Genomic DNA, 27694 nt, shown 5'->3' with positions numbered 1-27694 from the left:
TTCCACATAATATTTCAAAGCTCTTACCACATCCAAAGAATGTAAGGATCTCTCCAAAGAATTCTTAGGATTAGGACATAAGGAAGGGACAACAATTTCTCTACTAATGTTGTTAGAATTCACAACCTTAGGTAAAAATTGAAAAGAAGTCTGCAAAACTGCCTTATCCTGATGAAAAATCAGAAAAGGAGACTCACAAGAAAGAGCAGATAACTCAGAAACTCTTCTAGCAGAAGAGATGGCCAAAAGAAACAACACTTTCCAAGAAAATAGTTTAATGTCTAAAAAATGCATAGGTTCAAATGGAGGAGCATGTAAAGCCTTCAGAACCAAATTAAGACTCCAAGGAGGAGAAATTGACTTAATGACAGGCTTAATACAAATTAAGGTCTGAACAAAACAGTGTATATCAGGAAGTATAGCAATCTTTCTGTGAAATAAAACAGAAAGAGCAGAGATTTGTCCTTTCAAGGAACTTGCAGACAAACCCTTATCTAAACCATCCTGAAGAAACTGTAAAATTCTAGGAATTGTTTTTTTTTTTTTTTATTGTTTCAGCATATATATATATACATATTCAACATCACCAATTCCAGCATATTATTTATGCCATGCAAGGCACACCACCAGTCAAAAGATATCGTTAATCACCATATATAACTACAATGTTATGGAATTAGTGTTCTCAAAATCACAGATATCAGAACATCCAAAGGAGGAAAAAAAAAAAGAAAAATAAATTAAGTATAATATTAACGTGATGTGGCTCACGTCTGAGAACATTAAACCCTCTGATATCTAAATTATGTTGCCAAAACATTTTCCATTCCTAACCCACCCAAGGGAGAACAAAACACAGAAGAAAGAGGAGAAAAAAAAAAAAAAAATTCCCTCTTTCCCACCCCCTCTCTCTCCCTCCTCCCCCGTCACTCATCCAGGTCTACCAGATCCCACTACAATATCCCTAAGAGTACCAGTTCTGTATTTTGAAAAGGGAAAATTATATACTCTATCTCTGTATTCGGGAGAGACTTAATAAATGGAGCCCATTTACCAAAGAATTTCTTAATATCAGAATCATCATTTATATTGGTGTCTCGCTGTTCTAAGATACATTGCTTTTTAAGATAATTTTTTTATCTCTACCACACTAGGTATTTCTCTAGTCTTCCATTTTTTAAAAATTGAATACCTAGCAGCCAAGATAGATACACTTATTAATTTTTCATTTGGCTGTTGTTCTTGCTGGTCTACAAAACAAGACATGATCAAACTTGCCGACAGCTCCAGAGGGGAAATCTTAAGAGAGGAATTCATCCAATATTCTAATTTACGCCAGAATTGCCTTATCAAAGGGCAGTTGAAAAGCATATGCAGAAGATCTGCCGCAATGAAGGAACATTTGGGACATTTATGAAAATTCATGTTCTGGAACTTGTGGCCTTTTGCCGGCGTATAATGAAATTTGTGTAGCAATTTGAGGTGCGCTTCTCTCCATGTTGCTGACAAAGTAGGCTGTGCCACTTTGTGTATGGACTTTTGTATAAATTTATGGTCAATATTATCTTGGTCTAGGATTAAGCTCCAATCTTGAGCAATTTTCTCGAGAGTTTGTCTCCCTTTTCCAGCTCCTAGAAGATAATAACAGTAGGAAATGGACATACGACCGTTCTTAACTAACATGAACCAATCCTCTAGACCGCCTAGTTCCCAATGCCACTTTACCTCCCTCATTAGCTCTAGAGCATAATGCCTCACTTGCAAATAAGCAAAGAACTCCTTGTTAGAAAGATTAAAGCTATTCTTAATTTCTTCAGATGTTTTAATACATTTTTTTTTCCTCATCAATGAATTGTGTGATCCTGCTCAGCCCTTCTGAATGCCAGTTCTTAAAAATTGATGAGTCCAAGCCGGCTTGGAATAATGGGTTCCCCATGAGGGGAAGATACTTAGAAACCTTGCAGTTTATGAGGAGAAGCTTCTCTATCGTCCACCATGCTTTCAATGGGTTATAAATCATTTTAAATCTCTTAATTTTAGTTGGGAGTCCTTTTGGGTTGCAGTGCAACAATGTGCAAGGGAGATATGGGTCGCAAACACTCTCGTCCAACATGTTATTCAAAACATAATTTTTATTAAAAAGCCAATCTGCAACAATTCGTGCTAGGAAGGCCAGATTATAGAGTCGTATGTCAGGTAGCGCAAAGCCTCCAAATACTTTGGCCTGTGTTAATTTATTCAGGGCTATCCTGGGTTTCCTCTTCTGCCATATAAAACCTCTAAGCATGCTGTTCAAAGTTCGAATATCCCTTTCTAAGAGTATTAATGCCGTGTTCTGTAACACGTACAACAATTTAGGGAGAAGGACCATTTTAAATAAAGCTATCCGTCCCGAAATAGAAAGTGGTAAATTTTCCCAACATCTGAGTTTGTCTTTAATTTTTGTCAAAATTGGGGGGATGTTAAGATTATACAGATCATTTGGATTGCTAGGTATTAAAATCCCTAAATATTTAAAAGACTCCTTGACTGTTTTAAATGGACTATTAAGAAAGGAGTTCTTATTTTTCCGAAGCCAGAGCAGCTCTGACTTTGTAGCATTTATTTTATAACCAGAGAATGACCCAAATTGATTAATAATTTGCAACAGCTTAGGTATGTTGTTTTTAGTATTTGATAAATAAACAAGTATGTCGTCCGCATATAATGCTAATTTCATCTCTTGTTTACCTAATACAATTCCTTCTAATTGTAATCTGATCCCGATTGCTAGTTGTTCGATGGAGAGGTTAAAGAGGAGAGGAGAGAGAGGACACCCCTGCCGAGTTCCCCTGTTAAGAGTAATTTGTGAAGACACTGTATTATTAACTATAATTTTGGTATGAGGATGGTTGTACAGATTTTTGATAAAATTAAGGAAACATCCTTTGAAACCAAACTGTCCCCGTGAGGAAAAAAGATGATCATGATGAATTGAGTCAAATGCTTTCTCAGCATCAATCGTCACGACAGCTAAATCAGGAGTTTGCCCCTCTCTCCCCTCCTCCGAACGCTCTGTATTATGGAAATATTCTGTTACCACCAATACCTCTCTAATTTTTGCTGAGGAGTTTCGGGAATTTAAAAAACCCACTTGATCTTTGTTTATAATATTAGGCAGAATCCCCTGCATTCTTTTTGCCAGAATAGACATAAAAATCTTATAATCTGCATTTAATAGAGCTATTGGCCTGTATGACTCTCTCTGTGCTGGATCTTTCCCCCCTTTAAGAATGAGAGTTGTAAATTAAGCTGAGAAAGATTTCGGCACCGGTTCTCCCTTAATATACATAGCATTAAATAGATTGCAGAGGTAAGGTGCAGTTTCTGATAACAAGATCTTGTAAAATTCATTCGGTAAACCATCCGGCCCTGATGCCTTATTCATTGCGGATTCAGAGATCATTTTCTCTATTTCCTCAACTATAATCGGGGCATTAATAGTCTCTATAGCTTCTTCAGACACTTTAGGGCAACAGATTTTGCTCCAAAAAGCCTCTGCTTGTGATGGATCTGAATCTCTAGAGGTATATAACTCTTGATAGTATTCAGCCATTTCCTTATATATATCTTCATTCTCCGTGAGAAGCTTCCCGCCTGAGTAAAGTTTTTCAATAAATGATGACTTTTTGTCACTCTTTACCAATCTGGCAAGTAATTTCCCAGATTTATTCCCATATCTGTAGAGTTTAGATTGCAGTTTTAGGTCCTTTTGGGATTCTCTATAAATTGAGAAAGTATCCTTGTCATTTTTAGCTCGAATATATTTTGCCCAGTTAACTGAATTTTTAGTGATAAGGAGACGATTATATGAATTTATCACTGCGTTATTTAGCTCTTGCTCTCTTAAATTTAATTTCTTATTTCTCATTGCATTGTAGGCAATAATTTCCCCTCTTAAAACCGCTTTTGCAGCTTCCCAAAAAATCACAGGGCGGTCTCGATATTCCTGATTGTAGTGTATGTACTCATTGAATTTGATCTTCAGCTGAGTCTTAAATTTGGAATCTGATGCTAAAAATGAGGGGAAGTAAAACCGTGAGAATTTTGGTTTAGAAAGTTCCAAGTGGAAGTCCAGAGAGATTGGTCCATGATCTGAGAGAAAAATAGGTAGTATTTTTGCTCTTACCTTAGTAGTGCACAACCTTTCATCAATCAAGAAGAGATCGATTCTTGACAATGTTTTGTGCGCATTAGATAAACATGTGAATTCCCTAGTATCAGGATTCTGGATCCTCCATATATCTCTAATGTTGAGATTCTGCTTGATTTTGGCCAATAATTTGGTTTCTAAGTTGTCTTTTTTTATTCTTTTTTTGTTTCACATTTTCCCTTAATCTATCTATGGGGCAATGAGGGGCCATATTGAAGTCTCCTCCCAGAATTAAATATCCTTCCATATAAGAGAGGATTTTAGTTTGCAACTGAGTCCAGAATTCTGGATCAATAACATTAGGTGCATATATGTTACAGAGCGAGAAAATTGAATTATCAATTTTAATCTTTAAGAACATGAATCTCCCCTCTGGATCTGATAAGGCATGTATGAATTTTGTATTTATCCTTTTCCCCATCAGTATGGCCACCCCTCTACTCCTACCCTTGCCGGGTGAGCAATAAACTTCTTTCACCCAGCCCATTTTAAGCTTCAGGGTTTCCTCCAGGCTTAAGTGTGTTTCCTGTAGGAAAGCTATGTCTGATTCAAGTCTCCTCAAATGAGTCAGGATTGATTTCCTTTTAATGGGAGTTGAGAAGCCCCCCACATTCCATGAAACTATTTTAAAATTGGCCATTGGATTAGACATTCATCTGTCGACTGAGGGATGAGAGGGAGAGAGAGGAAGAAGAGGAAAGAGAAGAAGAGGAAAAAAAAAAAGGGAAAAGAAGAACAGGGAAATTCTACCCATTCTTATAAACACTTCTAGTTAGGTCAAAGATTTAGACAGTATTAGTTATTATACACATGAGTTCAATTGTAGCAAAAAATGTTCTGCCTCTTGTGAATTATCAAAAAAGTGGACTTCACCTCTAGCATGTATTTTTAGTTTAGAGGGATATATAATTAGGGCCTGGTAACCCTGTTGAATGAATTTCGTACAAATTGGGGCCAGATTTCTTCTTTTAGCAGTTGTTTCAGCTGAGTAATCTTGGAAAATAAGAACTTTGTTTTCTTTAATAGTAATAGGCTGATTTTTCCGGTAGTGTTGGGGTATTGTGACCTTGTCCTGAAAATTAAGTAGTTTGCTATTATTGGTCTAGGTCTACTAACCCCTTGCTTGTCAGCTACAAATTTCCCCATTCTATGTATCCTTTCAACAACTATATGTGGGTGACTAGGAGGGATTTTAAGGAGCTGTGCTAATGTTTCTGGGATAAATGAGCTTAAATCTTCCGAATGTCCTCCCTCCAGTATCCCTATAATGCGAATATTATTCCTCCTCAAGCGATTCTCAAGGTCTTCAATTTTACTCTGCATTTTAGAGATAATTAAATTATTGGTTTCTAGGTTAGACCCATGAGCTGTAGTAAGGTCCTCTAAATCAGATACTCTCTGTTCTGCTTCATCTAGCCTGTTAGCAAACAATTTTATCTCTTGCATTAGTAGAGTAATGTCTTGCTTGATCTCTGACCTTAAAGCGTCAAATTTAGGGGTTAAAGCCTCTGAAATGCTAGACACTAAGACTTGTATATTAGTTACCTCATTTATCGATGATGTATTTGCTGTAGACAGAGAGATCTCTGTAAGTGGTTCAGCCGTGGCTTTTGTCCTCTTCTCTCTCTGCTTGGCCGCCATGGCTGGCGAAGGAGTCCGGGAGTGAACGTGAAGGAATTTATCCATACGTCGTGAAAAAAACAAAGGAAGGTGAATAACTCACCGTGTACACCCAAGGTCCACGTGTCTTATCATGCAGTGATTATAAGAAATAAGAAAGAAAAGAAAAAAAATGAACCCCACCCCAAGTGAAGTGAAAGTGCGTATGCCCTGGAACAAAGGATTTGTATCCAGGGGAAGCTAAAGTGAATCAGACCTGGAGCAAAAAAAAAAAAAAAAAAGGAGGGGGGAGATGCTCGAGGATTAATTAATCTAAAATTCATGCAGGGGAGTCACTTGACCAGCCATAGGTAGAACAGCAAAAGGAGAACAGTTTGAGGCGTGTCTATTGAGCAACCCTCTGTTACCCAGGGATGGTCTGCCTATTAGCGTATGCTAATCTAGTACTGTAAAGAGGTCATTCAGAAATAGAGGCAAAAAGAAAGAAAAACCCAAAAGAAGAGGGAAAAAAAAACATTTAAAATGGGTTGGTTTACCTTTTTACCAGAATGTATGCCAAAAATTCTCTTAAGAATCAGTTTTTTGTTTGACCCTTTATACAATTAAGGTATCCTTAACTTAAAGGCTTTTAGCAGTATGAACCCTTAAGGTAAATTACCAAGGTTCTGACTATTATGGTCGTAAGTTTAACCCAAAATTATCAACATATGCTTAGAATAAATATTATATAAAATATGCAGATCACACCGTTCTTACGTGGCCAGTCCAGCCGAAAAAATAAGAAACGGGGGATATTTATCAAGGCTATTTAAACTTTGTCCCTGTTGAATTGTACTTAATTATCATATACATCCCCAGAAAGGGCACCACAGTATTTCGGCAATTTAGGTCGTAACTCTAAGGATTTTACTTCAAAAGTTCACATTTGCCGCAATTAATTGCAGTATACTACAGACATTTATAAGTGCAAGCCTCTATCTTTTGTTTAACTAGATATACAAAGCTTTATACCCAACAAAAGAAGAGAGAGGTTATATAGGCAATATCTTATACTTTGTAACTGCAAAAAGAAATAGAAAACTAAAGCATCTTTGGCTTTCAGGATCAATTGAATTGAACTGCCCCCCTGGCTACCACAGTTTACATTTGTAATTGAGATATGATTTATAATTTCATGTAGAGCTTTGGTTTTCACCCCAAAAAAGAAAGAAAAAAAAAAAAAAAAAAAGGGACCCTGTGGAAATACAACACAGAAGTTGTTATGCCCAGTTTAGCCAGAGCCTAAGATGTCACTTTTGCTAACACCTTTACACTTTTTCCCCTTCTTCCCTGTTCTCTCTCTACTCCTGCTCAATCTAATACATACATGAATAAAGGAGAAGTTATGGCAGACAGGCCCCGTTAATTTAAATGGCTTAACCAAGTTGGGCTGATCAATAGAATTACTTAGTACCTGGAGCCAATTAAGGTGAACAAAAAATACTATGAAGTTTTAAAGAAGACCTTAATTTTCACACTATTAAGGAGAAAATCACCAGAATTAATAATTAAATAACAAGTTTATAAAAGTCAGTGCCCATTGTCCGATAGTTGAACACTTTGGGTAAATAAAGATATATTTAGTCAAATCCAAACAATAGTGCTAAGTAAATGTCCTCTCTTTCTCCCGGTATTCCCTTGGCAAAACTCAAACCCCTGTATGTAAAGATAAGTCAATGTCCGAGGGGGAGAGGGAAAGGGAGATAACAGACAATTTTGATGTTACCCGCTGCTGTGTCCTGGCTTGCCTTGGTGGGTGATGAGCCTCCCTCTAGTGCGACCCCCCTCACGCAGCACCGGTGGGAGGGGGAACGCTTGGTTGCGCCTTGCCTGGGGCAAAAATAACACCCAGCTGATTGAATCCAGACTGGCTCTTGAAAGTAGGAAACCTCGGGCAGCCACTCCAGGACAGGGAATGATAAAAATGCCGGTCCGTGCCCCTCGCGCAGCACCGGTGGGAGGGGACACCAGGACCAGGAGTGGCGGATTTCAGAGCTTCTCTGCCCTTACCTCCTTAACCTGCAGGTGAGCAAAATATGAATCAGCCAGGGTCTGCGCAAACGGAAAGCCTCAACTTTGCAACCAGGCGGCGAGGCACGCAGACAGGGAGAGCCGAGCAATCACAGGAACCACAAGCCCGATACACATGAGTGGCAAGCGAATCTCTGCTCCAGGCCCATCAGTCGCCACTGACCCAATCCCAGAAAGGCTCCAGCCAGGTAGGTCTCTCGTGGTTTCAGTGAGGCGTCCTCTGCTCCTCTTCAATTGTAGAGTCAGGTTTATTTCCAGCTTACTTTAAAAGTCACATAAAGCAGTGTTAAGTTTTAAAGGTAGAATCCTGTAACTGCTGCAGACTGCAGCTCAGTGCATTGCTGTGGCACTGTTGTGGTTCCAGAAGCGGTGGAGTAGCTAAACAAGCCACCCTGAGTCCAGGGTTTTGGGCGCAAGAATTTCGCCAACAGCTTGATGTGGAGGAAATGCTGACCAGGTGCTGCAGCAGCCATACACCTGAGCTCCAAATTCTAGGAATTCTAAAAGAATGCCAGGAGAATTTATGAGAAGAACACCATGAAATGTAAGTCTTCCAAACTCTATAATAAATCTTTCTAGAGACAGATTTACAAGCTTGTAACATAGTATTAATCACTGAGTCAGAGAAACTTCTATGACTTAGAACTAAGCGTTCAATTTCCATACCTTCAAATTTAATGATTTGAGATCCTGATGGAAAAACGGACCTTGAGATAGTAGGTCCGGCCGTAACGGAAGTGGCCAAGGCGGGCAACTGGACATCCGAACCAGATCCGCATACCAAAACCTGTGTGGCCATGCTGGAGCCACCAGCAACACAAAAGACTGTTCCATGATGATCTTGAAGATCACTCTTGGAAGGAGAACTAGAGGCGGGAAGATGTAAGCAGGATGATAACACCAAGGAAGTGTCAGTGCATCCACTGCTTCCGCCTGAACATCCCTGGACCTGGACAGGTGTCTGGGAAGCTTCTTGTTTAGATGAGAGGCCATGAGATCTATCTCTGGAAGACCCCACATCTGAACAATCTGAGAAAACACATCTGGATGGAGAGACCACTCCCCTGGATGTAAAGTCTGGCGGCTGAGATAATCCGCCTCCCAATTGTCTACACCTGGGATATGCACCACAGAGATTAAACAGGAGCTGGATTCCGCCCAAGCAGTATCCGAGATACTTCTTTCATAGCTTGGGGACTGTGAGTCCAACCCTGATGATTGACATAAGCCACAGTTGTGATATTGTCTGTCTGAAAACAAATGAACAGTTCTCTCTTTAGCAGAGGCCAGAACTGAAGAGCCCTGAGAATTGCACGATTTCTAAAATATTTATTGGTAATCTCGCCTCTTGAGATTTCCAAACCCCTTGTGCTGTCAGAGATCCCCAAACAGCTCCCCAACCTGAAAGACTCGCATCTGTTGTGATCACAGTCCAGGTTGGCCGAACAAAAGAGGCCCCTTGAACTAAACAATGGTGATCTATCCACCATGTCAGAGAGTGTCGTACATTGGGATTCAAGGATATTAATTGTGATATCTTTGTATAATCCCTGCACCATTGATTCAGCATACAAAGCTGTAGAGGTCTCATGTGAAAACGAGCAAAGGGGATCGCGTCCGATGCTGCAGTCATGAGACCTAAAACTTTCATGCACATAGCCACTGAAGGGAATGACTGAGACTGAAGGTGCCGGCACGCTGCGACCAATTTTAAACGTCTCTTGTCTGTTAGAGACAGAGTCATGGACACTGAATCTATCTGGAAGCCTAAAAAGGTGACCCTTGTCTGAGGATTCAAGAAACTTTTTGGTAAATTGATCCTCCAACCATGTTTCCGAAGAAACAACACTAATTGATTTGTGTGAGATTCTGCATTACGTAAAGACTGAGCTAGTACCAAGATATTGTCCAAATAAGGAAACACCACAATACCCTGTTCTCTGATTACAGATAGTAGGGCACCCAGAACCTTCGAAAAGATTCTTGGAGCTGTTGCTAGGCCAAATGGAAGAGCAACAAATTGGTAATGCTTGTCTAGAAAAGAGAATCTCAGAAACTGATAGTGTTCTGGATGAATCGGAATATGAAGGTATGCATCCTGCAAGTCTATTGTGGACATATAATGTCCTTGCTGAACAAAAGGCAGAATAGTCCTTGTAGTCACCATCTTGAAAGTTGGTACTCTTACATAACGATTCAAAATTTTTAGATCCAGAACTGGTCTGAATAAATTTTCTTTCTTTGGTACAATGAATAGGTTTGAATAAAACCCCAGACCTTGCTCCTGAGGAGGAACTGCCATGATTACCCCTGAAGACTCCAGGTCTGAAACACACTTCAGAAAAGACTGAGTTTTTACTGGATTTACAGGGATGCGTGAGAGAGAAAAAAATCTTCTCACAGGAGGTCTTACTCTGAATCCTATTCGATACCCTTGAGAGACAATGCTCTGAATCCAATGATTTTGGACAGATTTTATCCAAAAATCCTTGAAAAACCTTAATCTGCCCCCTACCAGCTGAGCTGGAATGAGGGCCGCACCTTCATGCGGACTTAGGGGCTGACTTTGGTTTCCTAAATGGCTTGGATTTATTCCAATTTGAGGAAGGCTTCCAATTGGAAGCAGATTCCTTGGGGGGAGGATTGAGTTTTTGTTCCTTATTCTGACGAAAGGAACGAAAACGGTTAGAAGCCTTAGATTTACCCTTAGGTTTCTTATCCTGAGGCAAAAAACTCCTTTTCCCCCAGTGATAGTTGAAATAATAGAATCCAACTGAGAACCAAATAAATTATTACCTTGGAAAGAAAGAGATAGTAATCTAGATTTAGACGTCATATCAGCATTCCAAGACGTAAGCCACAAAGCTCTTCTAGCTAATACAGCTAAAGACATGGATCTAACATCAATTTTGATAATATCAAAAATGGCATCACAAATAAAATGATTAGCATGTTGCAATAAGCGAACAACACTAGATATGTCAGAATCCAATTCATGTTGCGCTAAATTTTCCAACCAGAAAGTTGATGCAGCCGCAACATCAGCCAAAGAAATGGCAGGTGTAAGAAGATGACCTGAATATAAATAGGCCTTCCTTAGATAAGATTCAAGCTTCCTATCTAAAGGATCCTTAAAGGAAGTGCTATCTTCCATAGGAATAGTGGTACGTTTAGCAAGAGTAGAAATAGCCCCATCAACTTTGGGGATTTTTTCCCAAAACTCTATAAATTTTGCTGGTAAAGGATACAATTTTTTAAACCTTGAAGAAGGAATAAAAGAAGTACCTGGCTTATTCCATTCCCTAGAAATCATATCAGAAATAGCCTCAGGAATGGGAAAAACCCCTGGAGAAACCACAGGAGGTTTAAAAACAGCATTTAAACGTTTATTAGACTGAACGTCAATAGGACTGGTTACCTCAATATCCAAAGTAATTAACACTTCTTTTAATAAAGAACGCATATACTCTATTTTAAATAAATAAGTACATTTGTCAGTGTCAATGTCTGAGGAAGGATCTTCTGAATCAGATAGATCCTCATCAGAAGAGGATAAATTATTATGTTGTTGGTCATTTGAAATTTCATCAGCTAAATGAGAAGTTTTAAAAGAGCTTTTACGTTTATTAGAAGGTGTAAATGCAGACAAATCCTTCAGAATAGAATCAGAAACAAATTCCTTAAAATTTACAGGTATATCATGCACATTAGAAGTTGAAAGAACTGCAACTGGCAATGTACTATTACTGATGGAAACACTATCTGCTTGTAAAAGTTTATCATGACAACTATTACAAATGACATTCGGTGGAATAATTTCTACAATTTTACAACAAATGCACTTAGCTTTGGTAGAACCGATGTCAGGCAGCAATGTTCCAGCAGAAACTTCTGAGGCAGGATCAGATTGGGACATCTTGCACAATGTAAGAGAAAAAACAACATATAAAGCAAAATTATCTATTTCCTTATATGACAGTTTCAGGAATGGGAAAAAATGCAATAGCATAGGCCTCTGGTAGCAAAAAGCAAGAGGCAAACATACAACGGTTATTGAAATAATGAAAAAATGTGGTGCCAAGTATGACGCACAACGTAACGTAAACTCTTTTTTGCCGCCAAAAATAACCGGAAATGACACACTTGCGTCACTAATGACGCCGCCGTGTGAAAGGTCTCGGCGTCACGTATGACACCGGAAATGACGAAGTTGCGTCATAAACTTAATTTTTTTCGCGCCAAAAATGACGCAATAAAGTTTAGCATTTGACGCACCCACGGTCCTAATACCCGCAATTGTAAGAAGTAGTCAATTGAAAAAAGACTAAACCCCAGGTAAGAAATAAATTTCTTAAAAATGTTTACATTCCCCAAATATGAAACTGACAGTCTGCAGAAGGAAATACATGAACCTGACTCATGGCAAATATAAGTACAATACATATATTTAGAACTTTATATAAATGCATAAAGTGCCAAACCATAGCTGAGAGTGTCTTAAGTAATGAAAACATATTTACCAAAAGACACCCATCCACATATAGCAGATAGCCAAACCAGTACTAAAACAGTTATTAGTAGAGGTAATGGTAAATTGAGAGTATATCGTCAATCTGAAAAGGGAGGTAGGAGATGAATCTCTATGACCGATAACAGTGAGCCTATGAAATAGACCCCCGTTAGGGAAATCATCGAATTCAATAAGTGATACTCCCTTCCCGTCCCTCTGACATTCGCTGTACTCTGAGAGGAATCGGGCTTCAACAATGCTGAGAAGCGCATATTAACGTAGAAATCTTAGCACAAACTTACTTCACCACCTCCATAGGAGGCAAAGTTTGTAAAACTTAATTGTGGGTGTGGTGAGGGGTGTATTTATAGGCATTTTGAGGTTTGGGAAACTTTGCCCCTCCTGGTAGGATTGTATATCCCATATGTCTCTAGCTCATGGACTCTTGCCAATTACATGAAATAAATTACAAAATAAATTAATACAACACACAGAGAAAGTCCAGCACTCACTTGCAAGTTTGTAATAAATTAATTTGTCATTTTCCCTATGGGCCTTGCACCCACAAAAGTGTAAAGTGTACCATCACTTTAAGTATGAAACAGGACAAGAGCGAAAACTAATAGTGTGGGACAGTGGGACATCTTATACTATGTTTCCAGGAAGTTTCCCTATTTACAACTCTTTTTTTTAAAGGGATGTGTAAATCTAAATTAAACTTTCATGATTCAGAATCAGCCCCCATATTATACTTTGACATTGGCCTCATATATTTTGCTTTTATAAAGAAATGACCATGGAAAAACTAACAAAATCCAGATTTTCTAGCTATATTGTACACATAATTCAATTGGATGTGCATCTAATGGACTAGAAAGTCATAGGAAAAGAAGCCAAAAACCTGAGATTCATACAAGGGTTTTTTTGCATGACAAACTCCCATTAATTAAAATAGGGGCTCTTGCCTAGAAGCCATTAGCTAAATCTGAGTAGGAGACAAGAACAGGACTTCATATATACTTAAGCTAGACAAGCCAGGTTTCTCTTTGGCTGTGAAGGTGATCTATAAAAATATATTGGTGAAGCTGTACCTGTATTTAGGTTCACTTATCTAATCACAAACTGATGATTTTAAATACATGTAATTTATAACTAAAAATAAGGTAATAGTTACAGTAGATCAGAATTAGGGTTGCCACCTTTTGTTCAGGCCAAACCCGAACATTCTTGCGCCATGCAAAGCATAGAAAATATGAGACACATTTAGTTAAGTATAAACATATCTATCTATATATCACACCTTATTCAATCTTCATTTAATTTGTGATACATGTAAACTGCAGCAAAGTGTGGGAGATACTGAGATTCTCTAAAGCTCGACAGGCTAGACTGCTAGAAGGCCTGGCCAAATTTTAGTTATGACGCTTGTAGTTACTCCGCTGTATATAATTATACTCACTAGTTTAAACTATATTTATATATTCTAAGGAATCACAAATAATACTCAATTTTTCAGTCATACCAGTTGTCCTGTGTTCACTTCTTTAAAGTTACCAAGATAAAATTTGCAACCCATGGTACCTAGAAACTATTTTTATAGGCTTTCTTAGGATCTAAACAAGCACTGTGTAGAATACAGCAAATGTTGGCAATTTGTTTTTAGGTATTTTAAAGCAACATCAAGCACAAAAAAAATAATATTGTAATTTTTAGAATTGATGTTAAATTGAAAATCTCTGTAAAGATAAAGGGAAAAAAATCCTTACTGTATTTATCTACAAAGATATTCCAGTGCTGACATTTTCAATTCAGCAGCCATATTAACTTCACAATGTACAGATAATGTTTTCCAATTAAGAAGTCTTAATAAATAAATAATCTCAGTAGAAGCTTCACTCATGCAACCAAATCAAAAGTTAAACAAAAGTGTCTAATCAGTGATGACACTGAGCATCATTTGCACATTTTGTCATTAGCATGGGCTAAAATGAAATATTTAACATTTTAACAACTCTGTTAAGTACAAAATAATACGTTATAGGCTTTTGTAAGCAACCACTGTGTAGAATGCATCAAACTCCAGAATTTCCAGAATTTTGAGATATTTTATGGCAAAAGCAAGAAAAAATACTGTACCTTTTGAGAATATATGTTAAAATTGGAAAATATTTGTAGACAAGTAAAAATAAAGAGGGAAGGACTGTATTTATCTACAGAGATATTCCAATGCTGAAATTTCATAACACACAAATAATAGTTTCCAGTAAAGAAAGCCTAATAAATAAATTCAATAAATTTAATACAAGTTTAAACAACAGTGTTTAAAGTCACTGACAATTATTAGCATGTCATGTAATTAATATGCCTGAAAATAATGACATAATCATTTTTGCGCTACAAAGTGTTCCAACGTTGATGTTTCATTTTCAGCAGCCAGATAAATGACATGATGGTGTTCGAATAATATTCAGCAGTCCAGAGTAAACTGCCACTAAATTCAGTACTTGCAGGAAGTTCAGAGAGCACAATATCTGAAAGCTCACATCCTTCCCCCAACAAGTTGTCCTGTCAGTCAGACCTGCACCGCAGAGGAGTAATCATGCCAGTGTGCAATGATTCCACTCTACAAGGCTTACTGAATTGTGGGCGGGCCAACTGCATGGCTTACAACTAGGCGCTAGTAACAAATCAAATCCATTATCCGATTGGTTGTGCATCTGGTGACCGCACAGAGGCATGGACTAATAAGATCATGCATTAATGGCCAAGGGCAGATACGCTCCAGAGAGTTCTGTTCTAATCAGAGCCTTGGGCGCTGCAACCGCCTCTGGGAACCTAACCATGGGTCCCACCCCCCACAAGGTCACCAGGTGCACAACCAATCAGATGATGGGTTAAATTTGTCACTAGCGCCTAGTGGCTTACATGTCCTAAACTAGATCCCATCCAGATAAATGACCTGTAACAGTGGGTCTTTTCACTGGTTGGGAACTAGCTGATATTTTAACATATTGGAGTCAGATCAGCAGTGAAATGTGGGCACCAGCTAAACCCTAATTTGCATGTCCGGGTCTGAGTAAAGTAGGAAACCCTGACACAAAGTATGAAACCCTGACAATCTGGTTCATTCTTGGACAGCAGCAACCCTAATCAGAATATATAATTACACTATATAATTATTTTATAGTAATTACGACAACTATAAATTAATAATACCTTAATTTTCACTGCTATGAGACTGATGATTTCTCTGTTTAATTTTCTGGTCAGGGACATAACTCCATTTTTTCCATCAATTGCAAAAGCATCCCTGTACTCAGGTGGGTAAACTGGAAAAAAAAATAAGATTCCTGTGTAAATTTATTTATTTACATTCCATTTATGTAACAGTTGCATATTTTCTATCTTCTGTAGGAAAATGATCTCTAAAATAATAAAGGGGTCGATCAAAATCTTTTAGATAAACTTATAATGGGATTTTTGTAGATAAATCATTTGATACATTTTTTCCAAAGGATTGTGTGTGTTTATACAAAAAAAAATGGAAGACAGAATGCTATACATTTTTGTTGTTGCTAGCAGGAGCTATTAGTTCCTCTAAGACATGTGGAGTTATAAAGGGGTCACACAATGTGATTTTAAAAGGGACATGAAACCCAAATATTTTTGTTAGTGATAAAGATAGAACATGCAATTTTAAACAAGTTTCTAATTTACTTCTATTATCAAAATATATTAGTTCACTTTGTATCCTTTGTTGAAAAGCAGGGGATTAAGCTCAGGGGCGTGCACATGCCCGGAGAACTATATGGCAGCAGTTTTGCAATAATTAAACACAATTAGAGGAAAGAGACAAAAGTAGCCACTAATATCATTCTCTGTTTATATAAATCCAAAAGCAGAATAAATCTTAATCTCCACTAAGGAGTATTGGTGCAGACCCTCAAACAATTATATATACACATAAGAGAAAGGAGAGAATATAGAAGAGGGTACATTACCCCTCCCCAAATAGTAAGGGAATTCAGCACTCTTTTAAAAAATATAAATTATCAAAAACATATTTACTATCCAAATATTCCTCCAATTCATTATTAGTCTGTACAAATAAAAATTCAAATTCTAATTATGGGTGTTACCACCTTAATTATCAGTTATCTTACAAATACACATTATATCATGATACACATACTACGTTTCTGAAACGCTAGGATTTACCATTTACTCTCTACCAGATAGGGAAGATAGCGTTCTGCCGGTGGCCTGACTTATTTGTTGATATTTACTGTTCCTATCCTAGTATCCTCTGTATTTACCTTTACTAATTGTGTAGAATACAGGCTCGTTTCTTCCATAGATATCATCAACTGCTTTTATCTCTTCTGGAAGGGTAGACAGTTTTCCCTCCTAGAAATTAAATGCACAAGAAAGTATCAAACAGAGCTGAAATATCCTACAACTAATATGTTTAAACATTTTACTTCTCAATGATTCCCTATAGTACCAATATGTCACAAAGGTAATTTTCATTGGAATGATAGAAGAACAATAGTTGGGCTTTTTAATACATTATGACTCAATAGAGGATCATGATAGTTTATGTTTGATGTAAATCCTAACGATGTTCCATTAACTGAAAACATGAATATAGGGCTATATAACTTGAAGTAAACTTACATGGTTTTCTAAAACTGAAGTAGTGTAAATCGGATGAATGAAATGAAGGTTTCCAATATCCTCATCTTTCTTGTCTTGGAGTAACAGCAAAGTTTTGTAATTGCCTTCTGAATCCTACATTTGATGTGTTTAAACATGAATAAATATATATATATTACTGTATATATAAACAATAACTATTGCAGAAAACAAAATAAATTGACCCCAAATAACAATCATTTGGAATTGTTAGTTTAAAAACTAAACATGAAAAGAATATAATGTGCTCTTTAAAATGAATAGTTATAAACTTACATATTAATATGTTTTAACTATATTTTATCTTTGTGTTTACCTTCTCCAATCCACAACACACACTCTTCCTCCCCCCCCTCCCATGTATCTCCCCATCCTTGTATTAGTTAACTTAGATCTTTTAAAGGGTGTTACTATTTCTTCAACCTGACTATTATATCTTTCTGCAAAGAATCTTCTCTTCGGTAATTGACAGAGAGCTTCAAATTCTATAAAAAATTCTGAGCCTGAACGGGTTCTCAGACTGTGGCGAGGATAAAGGAAAATTCTAGAATTAAAATAAAATGCTGTTTTCATTAGAATTTAAAAAAAAAAAAAAAAAAATACATGTGCTTACTATGGGCTCCATCTATCAAGCTGTGCACTTGGCGTAGAATCCCTTAAAGTTAAAGGGACAATAAAGTAAAAATTAACTTTCATGATTTGGATAGAGCATGAAATTTTAAACAACTTTCCAATTTACTTCCGTTATCAAGTTTGCTTTGTTCTCTTGGTATCTTTTTTTGAAGAGTAAAACTTGGTAGACTTATAAGAACTCAGGAGTGTGCACGTGCCTTTAGTACTCTATGGCGTAATGTTGCAAAACACTGATGCCATAGAGTAAAAAAAAGGGGTGCACACTCCTGAGCTATTATGAGTCTACCTAGTTTTACTCTTCAATAAAAGAAACAAAGAAAATTAATCAAATTTGGTAACAGAAGTAAATTGGAAAGTTGTTTAAAATGTCATGTTCTATCAGAATCATGAAAGTTTAATTTTGACTTTACTGTCCCTTTAAGGCTTGCTTGCCAAAGCCTACAACCTCAAGTGAAAATGCTGATTTTGGGCAATGTCACATGAGAGGTGCCTCATGCAGAGGGCAGTATGTGTGCTCCCTAGTGAAAAGGATCATCTTCCTGGAGTCATTCTGAAATAATCGAAGACTCCAGACTAGTCATCAGAAGCCATCCTGAAGTATGCCCACAGGCCGAAATATTAAAATGAGATGACTCTAGTCATTCACTGGCTGTTCATGCGTGTGAAGTAATCAGTAAGGTAATCTGATAATTATTCTGAAGTCATCACCCAGACTTTTTTTACCTTAAGTGATGACTTTACAAGTCTGATGATGTCTGATGATGATGAGCAAATGATGATGTTTGATGATCATCAAATGATTCCAGGATGGTCTCTAAAGTAATCCTGTTTGTCTTGGGCTGTTATACCTGAGGTGCTTATCTGCCTTATTGTAATTAGAGTTTTATAGGCAGCTTCACAATGAGGGCGCAGTTAATGCATGAATGCTACTAAAGATCAAGGGTCAAATCCTACAAAAAAAGTGTGGGAACTCACCAAGACTTCCACCCCTCTCGCAATTAATATTGTTTTATACACACACATACTGTATTTATATGTATATAATCTATACACTTTGGTTAATGAAATCAAATTAAAACAAGGAATTCCTTTTCCATGCGTTCCCACTTGACTTGACCCCTGCTAAAGATAGTAGATTGTATTAGGTCTGCTGTAACTTTGGTGCTGCATGTGTGACTCATGCCTCTGCATTGGGTACTGAGGAATGGAGAACATATCAAGGGGTTTATACATGATGCCATCTTACTCAAAAACTGAGAAGATGGTTGTCAAACCCCCTTAGACAGTTTAATATGGTTGATTGCGGTATTGATGGCACATTGATAGTATGATATAGATAGTGCTACAGGCTTTCCTGCTTAGGGTGGTCAAAGGAGTCTCATACAGTGGCAGCTGCCAGTTCTAGGGTTTGGAGACAGGATGGCATTGCATATGCAGTGTCTCAATAGTACATTCAATACATGAATAGTAGGTATATAGGCCCCTCTCTACATGTGAATGGATGACAGTTTAACAAAGTGTTTAAGAGTGTGACAGGTTACACTTCATAGTATGTGGATAATATGAACCTTTTAAAGATTGAGTAATCTGATTGCATATTGATCAGTTTATATGGGTGATAAATGTGCCAGTGGGCAGACATCCACAGTGTTACTTTGCTCTAGTGTGTGTTTATGTGTGTGTGTGTATGCATGTAGGTATGAGTGGGTGGGTGTGTGCATGTGTACACATGTGTGTGCATGAGAGTATGTATGTATGTTTGAGAGTGGTATGTGTATGTGAGTGTATGTATGAGTGTGTATGTGTATCTGTTGATCTGTTGAAATATCCCTGCCTGTGTTTGTCTAGCTTTGTATGTTTCCCCTCTCTCTCTTTCCCCAGTGTCTGTCACTGTGTCTCTGCCTGCGTGTGTCTCCCTCTGTGGAGTGTATCTGTGTGTATGTGTCCCTGTCTCAGTGTTTCTCAGTGTGTCTGATGCATCTGTGTGTGTCCCTCAACATATTTATAAGTAAGTTCCAAAGAGCTTACAACAATTAAATGGCCTAGCAGTAGCATTTTACCTTGCACCTGGCCTCACAAACCCTAGAGCCGAGCCTGTATATAACCAATAGTAAGGAGAATCTGCACAAGCCGAGTATGGTCACTGGTTTTAGTAAGTGAGAGCTCAGTGAAGAGGCAAACTGAGGAGTATCTAACTCATAGTTGAATAATGACTTTAGACAACTTTGTATGTAGAGTCTTTGTAGAGTGGAGAGGATAGAGATCAGAATGGAGGTAGATGACTATGGAGCTGGAGTAGAAATGCTAAACCATATGGGTTTGACAATTTAGGAACTTGGAGCAACTAATAGTTTTCTTTCAAAAGTCGTTAAAACAAATTTAAAGGTCAATAGAAAAGTCACCAGAAGTACGTAAAACATTAAAGCTGTAAGTTACATTAGAACAGAATGTGAGCAAATAAAAATATGTTGGTGCTCTACAAATAAATAATAGAACAATTTTAGGATATTTATTTTAAAACTTTACCTCCAATCTTCTTACATGCTGTGTTTTTTTGGATCTTGAGATTGTAGAATTGAATGAGACTACACATTTAAAGTCTGCAGATTCAGGCTGATCAATAAGCATATCAACAATCATATCCATAGGGATATCAGACAGCAATTCAACAACAGCTGCAAAGACATAATCAATATTGCAGATTTAAAATTCCACTAGTGTTTATCCCAGGGGTGTTAAAACTATGGCACAAGTGTCCATGATGGCATGCCTAACAAATCTGTTGGCACTCTACTTATTGGATGCCACCATACTGCTTGGTTTCCTTTAATGCAATTTAAGTGCTTAATAAATTGTTTTCTTATGAATCTATGCAATATTTAAGCAATTAAACTTTAATTATTAATATATATAATATTGGTTAAAAAGAAAAAAGTAACTGATTTTTTTTAATAGCACTTTGTCAAAAAATCTTCTAAAATTATATATTTCTAATTTGGCCACACATTCTCTAAAATGTTTACCACCCCTGGTTTATCCTATAGTTTGCAGTAAGGTAAATAAAGTAAGAAAAGGTCACAAGTTGATAGATTTGTAATAGTATTAAAAAATAACTTAAACATATATAATTATATCTTTTATACTATGTTTTTGATATATTTTTAGCACATTTCATGGTCTTGTTTGTGAATGTTTTACTAATGTCAGCAGTGTTGGCAGATAAGATAGAGAAACAGTGCCAGATATATTTTTGTATACCTTGTAGCTTATGATTAATATGAAAACTTGGACCAAACCATGTGAGAGCCATAATATTAAAAGGACATTAAACTGCTGGGTACAACTACAGTAGGATGTTTATAACTCACCATGCTATTTATTCTCCTGTAACTGCAGCTCTCTTTAAAGCCATTCTCTTATTTTAACCCCTCAACGACCACAACGTACCCTGTACATCACTGGTCGTTAAGAGTTTTTGAGGCCATAATAGTGCGGGTCTCGGCGCAAGCAGCAGGACCATGCTATTATGACCTCCCTCCCTTCTGCAGGCATCCTGGAATAATGCAGTCTCACTGCTGGTGGCGAGACCGTGCTATTAAAAAAGCAATCACCATTGAAAGACCAGCGACATACACAGTACCTCGCTGGTCGTTAAGGGGGTTAAACCATTATAGAAGATATTTAGTAAAACCTTGCATCTTTATACTGTGCGCCACCATCTTGTAACACGTGTATTAATGTATCCTGTGACAAAAGCAGTGCACTTTTACAGATATGTAACATTGCTGGCTTTTTGACAGCTGTACCTTACACTTTGGATTTGCTTGCACAATAGAAAGCAGAAAAGTTACAATTTTGCAGTTTTTTATTTTTTTTTACACAATTTTTAAATTGCATAACAAATATAAAAAGCCCTCAGGAATAATATAGATACATGTAGCCACTGCAAAAGTGTACAGCTCCCACTCTGTATTGTGCACACTAAACTGAAGTATGGTTGGTCAAGAAGTCAACAACATCACTGATCTGTCAATGTGCACCACTTCCGTCAGAGAGTACAAGAACACTTAAATACCAAGATGGTGGCGCCCTGTGTGAAGATACAGAACTTCACTTACCAGCATTTTTGAAGGGATAAATAAGAGAATAGCTGTGAAGAGATCTGCAGGCACAGAGGGAAGAACAATAGCATGATGAATAGAAACCATTCTACTATACATGTAACCAGCAGTTTAAGGTCCCTTTATGGTTTTAAGCAATTGTATTTTTTTTTTATTTGAATAATCTTTTATTGAGGTTTTGCAGAAAGACATGGAATAACATACAAACAGATAATATTCAAGCATGAGATTACAATATTTAGGTATAATAGGTTTGCATACATCAAGAAATTAAATATACAATTTGTAATCTGTCCGTATTATTCTGAAACCTCATTTATGTTAATAAACATTCTCTTATAACTGTAGCTATTGAACTGGCCTCCAGAGGCCATCGGATGTAGGAAGTATATATGAGCATGATAGCTACTATAAAGATCCAATGTAAGTGTTAAATAATAGAAATAAAAAATAAGAGATTGCATCAGCGGGTAAGCACCACTTTAGATAACACGGAGAAAGGATTAATAGCATAGTAAATGGAGATACACATATACACAAGGGCATACTATAACAAATGGAGTATATTCAGCAGCTGGGTCTCATTCAGAGCCTATGAGGTACATATTTAGGAACAATCCACTAATTATAGCTGCAACTTACAGACTCCATATTCAGTATATCACATACATCAGTTGTGCGGGCTCGAGTTCAGGGCAGAGAAAGACTTAGATTTCTTAAAGGGTGCACATATATCAAGTAGATATTCTATTTTAGGTAGTGGATATCAAGTGAGCTTTAGGGAGGAGTGGGTTGCTGAGACAGGTTAACCCCTGGGCCGGCAATATCGTTCCCATATCAACCTGTAAGAGTCATACTGGCAAGGACACTCTTAACTTCCCAGCTGTAACTTCTATATTGAATTATTTGCTGTTATGTCCCCTACTTTAATATGTCTTGTTGCCTCGGCCGCAGGCAACAATATTAAATGAGAGAAAGAAAACAGAAATAGAACAATACTTGTTTGTATGAAGTATATAAGGGTAAATTACCTCTAACTGCCACTTTATAATCTGATAAGTGATAGTCTTATGTGAGGTAGTTTCACTGGATCAAAGTGTTAATAATATAATCCTCCTATTGTGACCATCTGAAGTTTATTAGTTTGCTCAATATGGTGGTAAACAGAAAACCTCCCTCTAGTGAGAGTTTTTGTAAATGTTATTTGCTAGCACAACAAGTTTAATTAGACCTACTCTCTGCCCTTTATGATTGATCTCTGTCTAGCTCTTTAGTTATAGGAAACAGGTATATATTTGTATAAAGTCCAAGTATAAAGCTTAAAGGGACACTGAACCCAAAAAAAAATTCTTTCATAATTCAGATAGAGCATGACATTTTAAACAACTTTCTAATTTCTTCCTATTATCACATTTTCTTCATTCTCTTGGTATCTTTATTTGAAATGCAAGAATGTAAGTTTAGATGCCGGCCCATTTTTTGTGAACCTGGGTTGTCCTTGCTGATTGGTGGATAAATTCATCCACCAATAAAAAGTTTTGTCCAGAGTCTGAACCAAAAAAATAGCGAAGAGAATGAAGAAAACTTGATAATAGGAGTAAATTAGAAAGTTGCTTAAAATTGCATGCTCGAATGACGAAAGAACAAATTTGGGTTCAGTGTCCCTTTAACGGTTATGTCTAAACATCAAACATATTGGGTAACCATAAACAGATGTAACACTTTTACATCATTACACTTAACTCTAATACACTGTTCTAAAGTTAGCCTGGTGGTTGTATGAATTTCAAGCATTGTGAACATTAACATCACATGAGCAGTTTATGAAATATCAGGTCCCATTAATAAATCTGTCAATGTTTACATAAAAAAAAGCTTTGGTAAGCTTCATGCTGCAATGAGCATAAACGTAGGTGTCTTCTTAAAGGCAGCCATAATTCAGGATCAGCATTGTCTCAAAGGTTAATTAGAGTGGATTAAAGCCTCCTGGATCCCAAGATAATAGCCAGGTTATCGGACTGGAGTGATGAGTACTGCGCAATTTAATAGCTAGATCCATTGCAGTTGTTCCAAGAACACAGTGATCTAGAGGGCTCCAATGACATACCATACTATCATGCAAGTGGGATTGTAGGTTAGGCTTCCTATCCGGATATCGTGCATGTTGGCCCCCTCTTCCTGGTACATATACGATATATTGGTTGTTAGCTTGGGGTACACGGTAGGAAGATCACTAATTTGTGGCTCGCTGCTGTGTGGTATTGAGGACTGAGCCTGGGTCGGTGAGAGGACAGTGCTGGGTTCCATGGTTACAGGTAGTGTCGCATACACTCGGGCTGAGCAAACCTGCACTTCACATGGCACTATAAAGTCTGGATAGGACTCCTTTGGAGGGCCAGGTGAGAATGCCAACTTAATATCTGCTGAAAGTTCCACTACATGATTATCCAGTAGATCTGTTAGCGTGAGAAGTAAGTTTCTGGGGCTAGGCGCCATGCTGGATTCCTTGTGATGAAGTATCCAGATTTAACTTCCGGATTTTCCGAAACCTCTGATCCCTCTGGCAATGTGTATTTTTTACCTAGAAATAGCTGTAGTGTAGATTAATCTTGCTATAATATCTCCTGGGGGGAGTGTAGATAACAACCTATGTTACAGAATGATCTCCACTGCTAGCCTTGTCGTACCGACACTTCAAAGCTGGGTTTTCCTTGCTAATATATATCTCATTTTAGTCAGTAGGATCCGTAGTGTCTGATACTGTATAGTAGGAGGGTGGATGACTGTCGTAGCAGTGGATTTATCATCTAGCTTTCTCAGCCTCTGTAAAAAGCAGCCATCATGGCCGCCACCCGGAAGCGTCCCCCAAGCAATTGTAATTTAATCGTAATTTTAACCAAATCCAATTAATTACATCTCTGTACTACATACGCAACGTTCAAAACACTATTAACCCACTAATTAAACTAAATGGATATGCAGGATTTTATCTCATGTGTTTGCTAAATGAACAAAATACATCCACTTACTTTGTTACATTTCCTAATCAGCAGCCATTACCTAGGCCAATATAAGTGCACATGCCCCCATTGAAGAATAGCATAAATTAATTTATATTCCCTGACTGATGATGAAGATATACGCTGACAATAAGCAACAGGGCCATTAAGGGATAAAAGGGACATTTAAGTACAAAAAGAAAATGCTGTATTGTGCTATATCATTGTATTATTGCACTATTACTTGCATATAACTGTGTGTTTAGCCTCTGAAAAGAGTTAAACACATGGGGTTGATTCCAATACTTCCGATCCCATTTATTTGGGGGGGTTCAACTCCCAGTCTGTGTTTTTAATACAAACAATTACATAATTTCCATATTTGTTAAAGTTCAGATTGTATCAGGTAGCAGGAAAATCACCCGTATGATGCATGCACAGCAATAGGTTTGGAGATCCCAATCCTCTCGACCACTTTATTTCAGCAATAAAATGGACACTTTGGATTGAACACACAAAGTGCAAAACTGGCCTTTTTGAACATGTTTGACAGTATTCCAAGCTGATTGGGAATAATTCTATAACATGCGCATGTGAAATACACTGTCACAGACACCATTTTAGATGTAGATATCAATATACGGTCTAGATTAGTTAAACCTATATTCAGCACTGTTGTATAGTCCCTCAGTAGTGGGAAGGACAGACATTTACATGTGTATATGTATTTAATAGAATCAATACAAAATGTTTGCATAGGAAATTAGCACATCCAGGCATGTTCTCCGCTTGCTTTTCCCCAGTAAAACTCCATGTAAACTGTTACCAATGCACAAGAGGATTCTGGGTAAGATATGCAAATTAGATATGCATAATCTCCGATTTTTTGCTTCAAATACTGTTTTAACACAGCGATTCCTTAATATAGGGTTATTGCAGCAATACAGAAACCACTGCTAGACAGCCGGTTTCGTTCTTTTTAGAACTCTTCAGTAGCAGATAGATTTCTGATTGCTGCTTAGGTAAAGCTAATTTATGGTATCTCATACAACTAACAAAGTCTGCAGGAAATGGAAGAAAATGAAAATCACGACTGTGACATCTAGAAATGGCGTTCATCAATTGCACTCTTAAAATCTTTGTTTTTATTTTATACTTGCATTTTTGGGATTGGAAAGTACAGTATTCTCGACTTTAAGAACAGGGTTTAAGTTAAGTATTTGACATTCAGAGGCCTACTTATCAAGCCGTCAACTGTGCTGCATTCGCCGGCACCAATACACTCGCCTGACATCGCCTAACATCGCTGCCGCGGACCTGATTACGCTCTCCATATTTAACAAAAAAGATGTCAAAAAGCCGTGCACAAAGCATGGGGCGATGAGCAGCGGAATGTTGTTAACAAACAGTCATCGATCTCGCTGCTCTTCTGCTTTTTCCCAGCTTTATTTGTATACTGTCACTAAGCACCGCCACTATACTAAACTGTTTAACCCCTATACCGCCGCTCCCGAACCCCGCCGCAACTAAATAAAGTTATTAACCCCCATCCCGCTGCTCCCGGAGCCCACCACCACTCTAATAAAGTTATTAACCCCTATTCCTCCGCTCCCGGAGCCCACCGCCACCTAAATTATGTTATTACCCCCTAATCTGCTGCCCCCTACACCGCCGCCACCTACATTATACTTATTAACCCCTAATCTGCCACCCCCTATACCGCCGCCACCTAAATTATACTTATTAACTCCTAATCTGGCACCCCCTATACCGCCGTCACCTACATAAAGTTATTAACCCCTATACCACCGCTCCAGGAGCCCACCGCAACTAAATAAAGTTATTATCCCCTAAACTGCCAGCCCCCCACATCGCCATAAACTAAATTAAACTATTAACCCTTAAACCTAACAACCCGCTAACTTTATATTAAATTTTAACTCATCCCTATCTTATAATAGATTTAAACTTACCTTTAAAATTAAATTAAACTATATTAAACTAATAATTAACCTACCCTAACTGTTATACTAAAATTACATTAAACTATATTAAACAATTAAGCTGCCCTATTATACTAAAATTACATTAAACTATATTAAAATAAAAATTAATCTACCCTAACTGTTATACTAAAATTACATTACACTACAAATTAAATTAACTATAATATATTTAAACACCTAACCGTACTCAAATAATTTAAAGCTACACTAAAAAATGACTAAGTTATAAAAAACTAACAACTATGTTACAAAAAATAACAAACACTAAGTTACACAAAAAAATAAACAATAAGTTACAAAAAATAAAAAAGAAATTATCAAAGCTTTAAACTAATTACACCTAATCCTAGGGCCCTATGAAAATAAAAAAGCCCCCCAAAATAAAAAAAAAACCTAACCTACAATAAACTACCAATAGCCCTTAAAAGGGCCTTTTGCAGGGCATTTCCCCAAAGAAATCAGCTCTTTTACCTGTAAAAAAAAATAAAATACAAATACCGCCCAACAGTAAAACCCACAACCCACACAACCAACCCCCCAAATAAAAACCTAACTAAAAAAAACTAAGCTCCCCATTGCCCTGAAAAGGGCATTTGGATGGGCATTGCCCTTAAAATGACATTTAGCTCTATTGCAGCCCAAACCCTAATCTAAAACTAAAACCCACCTAATACACCCTTAAAAAATCCTAACACTAACCCCTGAAGATCGACTTACAGTTTTGAAGATCCGACATCCATCCTCTAAGAAGCCGGCAGATGTCTTCATCCAAGCGGCTGAAGTCTTCATCCAAGCCCGCAGAAGTCTTCACCCAGACGGCATCTTATATCTTCATCCATCCGGCGCAG

The 27694-nt window shown here is 37.4% G+C and overlaps 1 protein-coding gene across 1 annotated transcript in view; it reads right to left on the bottom strand.

Moving 5' to 3' along the window:
* Positions 1-27694, bottom strand: part of LOC128658145 (protocadherin Fat 4-like) — a 651406-nt gene that overhangs the window by 604027 nt on the left and 19685 nt on the right. Inside the window, exons 2-5 of the mRNA XM_053712644.1 lie at positions 20247-20395; positions 17070-17183; positions 16709-16799; positions 3311-4053 (exon numbers count right to left, since the gene is read on the bottom strand). Coding sequence (XP_053568619.1) covers positions 3311-4053; positions 16709-16799; positions 17070-17183; positions 20247-20395 — 1097 coding nt within the window. The remainder of the gene's footprint in view (positions 1-3310; positions 4054-16708; positions 16800-17069; positions 17184-20246; positions 20396-27694) is intronic.

This window comes from Bombina bombina, chromosome 4 (assembly GCF_027579735.1).
Source record: "Bombina bombina isolate aBomBom1 chromosome 4, aBomBom1.pri, whole genome shotgun sequence".
Classification (NCBI taxonomy): domain Eukaryota; kingdom Metazoa; phylum Chordata; class Amphibia; order Anura; family Bombinatoridae; genus Bombina; species Bombina bombina.
The sequence above is the reverse complement of the archived record's forward strand: the minus strand, read 5'-3'. Positions and strand labels throughout refer to the sequence as shown.